Source organism: Diorhabda sublineata, chromosome 6 (assembly GCF_026230105.1).
Source record: "Diorhabda sublineata isolate icDioSubl1.1 chromosome 6, icDioSubl1.1, whole genome shotgun sequence".
Classification (NCBI taxonomy): Eukaryota; Metazoa; Arthropoda; class Insecta; order Coleoptera; family Chrysomelidae; genus Diorhabda; species Diorhabda sublineata.
The window spans coordinates 9,830,297-9,836,704 of NC_079479.1; the positions used below are offsets into that span (position 1 = coordinate 9,830,297).

General features: G+C 32.2%; 2 protein-coding genes across 3 annotated transcripts; one reads left to right on the forward strand and one right to left on the reverse strand.

The window, feature by feature from the left end:
• Positions 1-445: 445 nt before the first annotated feature.
• Positions 446-4,440, reverse strand: LOC130445667 (protein wntless). Its single transcript, XM_056781431.1, has 2 exons — positions 3,975-4,440; positions 446-3,028 (listed from the first exon to the last, which is right to left on the reverse strand). Exons 1-2 carry the CDS (start codon positions 4,230-4,232, stop codon positions 1,658-1,660), a joined length of 1,629 nt encoding a protein of 542 aa, XP_056637409.1. The 5' UTR covers positions 4,233-4,440; the 3' UTR covers positions 446-1,657.
• Positions 4,441-4,912: 472 nt separating this feature from the next.
• On the forward strand, positions 4,913-5,791 carry LOC130445668 (fibrinogen silencer-binding protein-like). 2 transcript variants are annotated; one of them, XM_056781432.1, is made up of 3 exons: positions 4,913-5,089; positions 5,152-5,415; positions 5,466-5,791. In XM_056781432.1, the coding sequence occupies exons 1-3, from the start codon at positions 4,934-4,936 to the stop codon at positions 5,751-5,753; spliced, it is 708 nt and encodes a 235-aa protein (XP_056637410.1). In that variant the 5' UTR covers positions 4,913-4,933; the 3' UTR covers positions 5,754-5,791. The 2 variants fall into 2 exon arrangements, with proteins under 2 accessions (XP_056637410.1, XP_056637411.1); XM_056781433.1 differs by having other exon boundaries at positions 4,913-5,038.
• Positions 5,792-6,408: the final 617 nt, after the last annotated feature.

Below are 6,408 nucleotides of genomic sequence, written 5' to 3' on the forward strand. Positions count from 1 at the left end.
GTGCATGGATTTTGTTAATCGACTATCTTCAAAAGGCAATTAACAGAGAACAGGTCTCATATGTCGAAGAAAAAAACCACTATTTCACCAAGACAATACACCGATTCACAAGTCGATGGCAACGAAAGTTAAATTGAACGAATTACATTTCGAATCGCCTTCTCATCCACCGTATAGTCCAGATCTGGCCACCAGTGACTACTGACTATTCGCTGATTTCAAAAATTCAGCTCAAATGAAGAAGGAATTGATGAAACTGAAATCTATTTTGAGGCGAAAGACAAAAAGAAGTTAGAGAAGCGTTGGAATAATATTATTGCTCTTGAAGGAGAATAAAATCTATTTTTGGTAAAAAATGTGTGGACGTCGTTGAAAAGTAGAAGTAACTTCGATAAAATTGTTCGTTTGTTAGCATATTTTGAAGTTTAAAGAAAAAATAGAAAAATGACACATTATGACATTACATTTATTTAAATAATTGCGGTTAGAAAAGTTAAATTACACATAAATAATAAAAAAATATAATATACTTGAGTAAACTATTTTCATTCGCTGCGATATGTGTTAAGAGGGAGACTCCTGTGCAGTTATATAAAGTTCGAGTCTCATCAACATATTGACCCTAAACGGCGAACAAAGTTAAGTACCAAATAATATAAATACTGGCAAGGTTTTAATATTAATTAAATATAAATAGTTGTCCAATTCACTTCAAATAAAAGCTACATAATGTAAATAATAATGAATGCCTCGTCAATCTGTGTGTGCGCAGTCAGTTCACTTTCAATATTAACCAAAATCATTTTTATTGCAAAAAAATATTTAAACTGAAATTGAAGAAGTATGTAGAACCATCCACCAACCCGGAACTTAAAAATCAAAGAAGAAATCCATTGGACAAAAAGAGGCCAAATATCTAGGATGAACGTTGGGTCAAAGTCTCACTTTGGATATCTGATAGACAACAATGCAACCTGCTCAATAGCCATCAAGAAGTGAATAAAAGCTGGTGCCAACTAATACTAAAGAACAAACTTCTTCTTCGTCCAATAGACTCTTGGTGCTGATGGAGTAGGACAAACAAAGATTAAGAAGATTCAAAAGAAAAGTCATCAGGAAAATATTTGGAGGCGGGAAAGTGCGAGATGAATAGAGAAATAGATATGACTCTGAGGATAAGTAACATCCTACAAAACATTTAACTGGGACTCTGTGAAAACTCTAAACAAGAATAGAGATGCATTCTGATGCTTTCAAATAACAGTAACAGACTTGGAAACCTGATAGACAACAATGCAACCAAATAAACATCTCAACTGGTCTTATAGGCCTATTCATAGGCCTATATTTTTTTCTCCACTTAGTAAGGATCCTTTCACCCAACTATCCGTGTCCATTCAGGCTATTTGGAGTCTCAAATATTATGGAGGAGAGAGGCCCACAGATCCATTGAGTTATAAGAGATCCTCAGTTTGGAAGTCTCTTAGATGTCAACAAAAAAGCTGCTTGGAAGAAGTTTTTGTAAAAAATAAAAAAAGTGAAAATGATGAAGATGTTATGGACGATTTATTAAAAAACTTTCAACGCGTAGAAGTGAATATGTGAAGATTCATTTCCTATACCCACATAACAAATATAATTGAAGTAATTAGATGAATTACTCGATATTAGATTTTGTTGCGAAACTGGTTAGCGCTGATATTTCGTTAGAACTACATTCGACTGGTAAACGATTAAATTCGATTTCTTCACCATCGATAGACATCGGATCTGCAGGCCATTGTTTATGGCTTGGTGCATATAAAATCAACATGGCGCATATGTATATGTTCCACATACCGTATACCCCGGTATGTAATACCGAAGATAATTCCAAATCCATAGTTTCGTCCCATTTGCTTTGCCCTTCGTCGACTTGGGATAATATGAAGGATATAATGGTGATAGCGGCACAAATTAAAGTCGCCAACATTAGGAAATTGAACCGGTAGATGATGCCTTCGTAATGTAACCGTCTCGCCTGTGACATACTCGGAAGAACGGTCTTTTTTATACTTATATTTTTGAAAACCTTCCACACCATGTAGCAAAGGAAGAAAAAGTAAAGCCCCGCGGATATTCCGGCTAAAATGATGAAACCCAAAGCCAGATTCGTACCGATAGGCGTCACCCATATGGAATAAAACGGATTAATCAATTGGGTACCCCTTTCACATAAATCGAATATCAACAAACAAGTACAACCGACGATAATCGTACTCAAATGTTTCCAATATCTTTTTATCGAATTCTTTTCCAAGTTTTCCTGAATCAGCATGTGTTCTCCAGCGAAAATCAACCAAAAAGATAATAGAGCGGCGTAAAAAACACCCTGACGTATATCGCTCAATAACAACATATACGGCATGTCAAAATATAAACTGAAAAATTCGATTGGGAGATTTAGAAACGCCAATGTACCACCTAAAGTAATGAGCATGTACTCTAACAAAACAGGGGTGCGATTCAATTTATGTACCCTCTGCCAGAACCACATCATGATTGCCAAGAGAATGGGGAAGAAGAACGTCTTCAAACTTACCCAAATTTTAGTAAAACCGCCGTTCATGTAAATAGTGTGAAGGTATATGTCTTCAACTTTACCCAAACCGACATTCTTTTTAGTCGTATAATTATAAGGTAATCGTAAATTAAGTAAATAATAATCGTGATATAAAGATCCTAATTCGAATAGAGGTACCATTGTACAATTATAAGGATAACCGTGTTTTTCTCTGATAGAATCGTCGTCGAAAGTACAATTCATGTATCTCTTTTCTTCGGCGTGCGAATAATATTTCCATGGAGTTCGTCCGCCGTTAGGTGTTTTGTCACTATATGCCAAACGGGAATCCAAAGTTAATTCTATTAGAGGGTTCAAAATTCTTCGTTCATTTTGATAAACCACGTCGATTTGTAATATCCCGACTAAGTTCTGTTGCCAACGGGAATAATCCAATTTCTGTAAAGGCATCTCCATAACAAACACCTACAAAAAGAATATATATATATATATATATATATATATATATATATATATATATATATATATATATATATATATATACAGAGTGAGTTTTATGTATGGAACGCCTCATTGTTGTCAGATCTTTTTTTTTTCAGAAATATAATAAACTTTGTCATTTCAAATAGATCACCCTATATATTTTGTGTTTTAAAAAACACTGATTAGTTTTCATTTACCTAATTACTATAATTTCGGAGTTATAGCTACATTTAGAGTATTTCCACCAAAGTTATAATAAATATTGTACATTTAGATAGCTACGATTGAAAAAACTTGTTTAATTTGAATATTCTTTAATAAAAATGGTCGAGAAGATTTGAATGGAATGGAAAAATGAAAGTTTACCGGGGCGAGAACTAGGAGACAGGAACCCAAGCAACACGTCAGTCTCGCCAAATCCTTCCTAACAGCGTTCCTAGCGTCTGCAGCTACTTGTGAACTTTATTTTATGGACAACCCTCGTATTTAATTCAATTGGGTATTTATTAGTTTTGTAATATATACTTAAATATTTAACTTTCCTTGTCTTCATATTTACGAAAAATATCAAAACTGATAGTGAATTGGCTTTTAAAATTAAACAAATAGTTCAAATAAAAAGTTTAGTTGAAAATTTGAGAAATTCTTTTCTTATTACTCTAAGATACTAGATGATTAATCCTATTAAATGAATATTATAAACAGTTATTTGATGGAAACAATTAGAAACTGTGTTACTAATTATGGGTAATCTGCCAAAAGATTCTTCACAACTTCCAAAAATTATAACTAACGAAATAGTCATCTACCCACTACTGATCAGTTATTATATATGAATGTGTATGTTATTAAGCATCTGATGAATTATTGTTATAATAAAATGGATTTCTGTATATTAACTTATTAATTTTATGAAGTAGGTACTTACCAATCCATTTGCGTCTAGATTAGATGTTGCTTTTTTATCAGACAATTCAACTTTTAAACAAGGTATTGTAATCCACCGGTCTATATCAGTTGATCCAGGATTCGGATCGGCACACACTGTTGAAAGGATTGTTTGAGTTTTAGCTGGACTTGGAGCTATTAATCCCAATAAGAAGCATGCCAATTGGCATATCAGGAAAACTGTGATCAAAACACTCAATTTTCTACCACTTAAATTCTCTATAATCGTGCCCGGCATTTCGTCTAGGTTTTTCTTCTTTGACTTGCCTTCTACAATGTCGATGTCTATTGTCGGTATATTGTAAACAAACAAGTTACATTCCTATGTTCAACTTTTGTTCGCGACTACACCGAACCGAGATAGTGTACAAAGTATGGTTTTTTTTATAGTGGATTTACACCAAATTCATTAATACAAAGACAGCAGCCGATATCAAAGTGAGTACGCCTTAGGCCGATGTCCCATGCAACAATTTTTTGGTGGTTCGATGATCCAGCGGCGATTCTATTGGTTGAAAATTTTAGCATTAATTTTCATTCCAATATTTTAAACAATCTATTAGATGACTTTTTACAATATTGTATAGTTTTGGATCCAATTTTTAACATATCTTTGATATTTTTGTTTAGTTTGGGATTTGTCAGAGTAGGGATACTAGTGGTTAAAATTGACATGTTAAAATAAATATGGATTATCGACAGCTGCAGTTGCGTTAAAACTGTATACGTTATGGAAATAATGGATTATTTTCGTATGTCGTGTTATCTTTACAAAAATATTAACAGAAAAGAGCTAGAGTGAAAAGGCTACGAAAGAAAAATACAAGGGAAATGTAAAATATTTTCAGATGCAGGGGACACCCCAGCCTTATATTTTGACGTATGCCAATGTCAATTGTCATTTCTATGTCACAGTTTTCAAACAATATAAATATAAATATGGAAATGGAGACTTCATTGAAAAATGAATCAAATGATACAATTTTAGTTACTGAAGAAGACGGAATTCAGTATTCAGATTTTGAAAATGTAGAATACGAAGAAGTAGGTGATGTTTATACTAAAGAGAACTATGAACATTCATCATTCACCTTGGTTAGAATATCTAAACCCATAACCATTCAATATAATATAAAAGTATCTATTGTTCATTTCAGATGAAAAACTATCATCGCAAGAGGACAAGGAATTTTTCACAAAATGAATGTAATTTAATATGTGCCATTTTGGAAGAGTACTATGAAATAATTGAAAATAAACGAAATGATCATAAAACAAATTTTTTAAAAAACAAAGCTTGGACTGAAATTACCCAAAAGTTTAATGATAATACAAAAGACGAGTATAGAACTGCTCTACAGTTGAGAACATTTTATGAAAACTTGAAGAAAAAGAGAAAAAAAATGTATAAAGAAGCAGAGGTTAGTAAATTGTTATTACTTTGATTATGTATCTACACTTGACTTTTCAGAGTGGTGAAAATATAGACGTTTCAGGAAATCAAACTGAAAAAATAATACAATCTGATATATTGACTAATCAAGCAAAGATACTATTAAGAGACAACCCACATGTTTTTCAAGAAAGTTACAAAAAAACTAGTTTCATAGAAGAATATCACAAAAAAAGGATTCAATTAGTAGAAACAGAAATACAAAAAGTCAAAGACGCATCTGAACAGCAACGTAGACTGTTCCTCTTACAAGAGGAAAAATTAATGTTAGAAATTCAAGAAATTAAACAAAGGTTACAAAAATGACCGGTAAAACTTGTATAAAATAAATAATATAAAAGATATTCTGAATTATTAACTATTAGCTTCGAGAGAGGGGGTTAATTTTTCAGGCCCGGTTCATATACCATTCAGAAAGCATTGATCTTTCTCTGTATTACAGTATAATTAAATTATGTGGTGAAAAAATCTTCTAACATGCTGACAATTGGCACAAACTTTCAAAAAATTGTTTACTGAAAAAAAGTACCCAAAATTATAGAAATTCTGACAAAAACCCTACATGGACATACTTAATCATCCATCAAAAATTCATAATGTTTGTATGCTTAATTAAGAAAATATACTTGAATATAAGTTCTGATTGCACATCTTTAAAGGCCTATATCTCAGAAATGAGGAATTTTTTTGTCACAGCATTATTTCCACGTCATCTACTCATTTCTGAATGTTTTGCATAAAGTCCTGGAAAATCCTGTTAGAATGTGTGTTGGTAAATCGCTGATAACTACTCAGTGTAGGATCTGGTGTTAAGGATCTCTACCTAGGGTATGAGGAGAGTTAAGCTTTAGGATTAAAGAATTTACCCTAAAATATATTTGAAATTGGTTGGTAATTAATAAAATGCCAAATAGTTTTTTATATATAAAAGTTTTCTTAATTAAGGTGCGAAATCTACTGA

What these genes read in the sequence shown, in the direction of transcription:
- LOC130445667 (XM_056781431.1), bottom strand. Translation starts at nt 4,232, where the DNA reads ATGCCGGGCACGATTATAGAGAATTTAAGTGGTAGAAAATTGAGTGTT. An exon ending in ATCTAGACGCAAATGGATTG is followed by an intron (nt 3,029 to 3,974) that starts GTAAGTACCTAC and finishes TTCTTTTTGTAG; the next exon opens with GTGTTTGTTATGGAGATGCC.
- LOC130445668 (XM_056781432.1), top strand. Translation starts at nt 4,934, where the DNA reads ATGGAAATGGAGACTTCATTGAAAAATGAATCAAATGATACAATTTTA. An exon ending in AACATTCATCATTCACCTTG is followed by an intron (nt 5,090 to 5,151) that starts GTTAGAATATCT and finishes TGTTCATTTCAG; the next exon opens with ATGAAAAACTATCATCGCAA. An exon ending in AAATGTATAAAGAAGCAGAG is followed by an intron (nt 5,416 to 5,465) that starts GTTAGTAAATTG and finishes TTGACTTTTCAG; the next exon opens with AGTGGTGAAAATATAGACGT.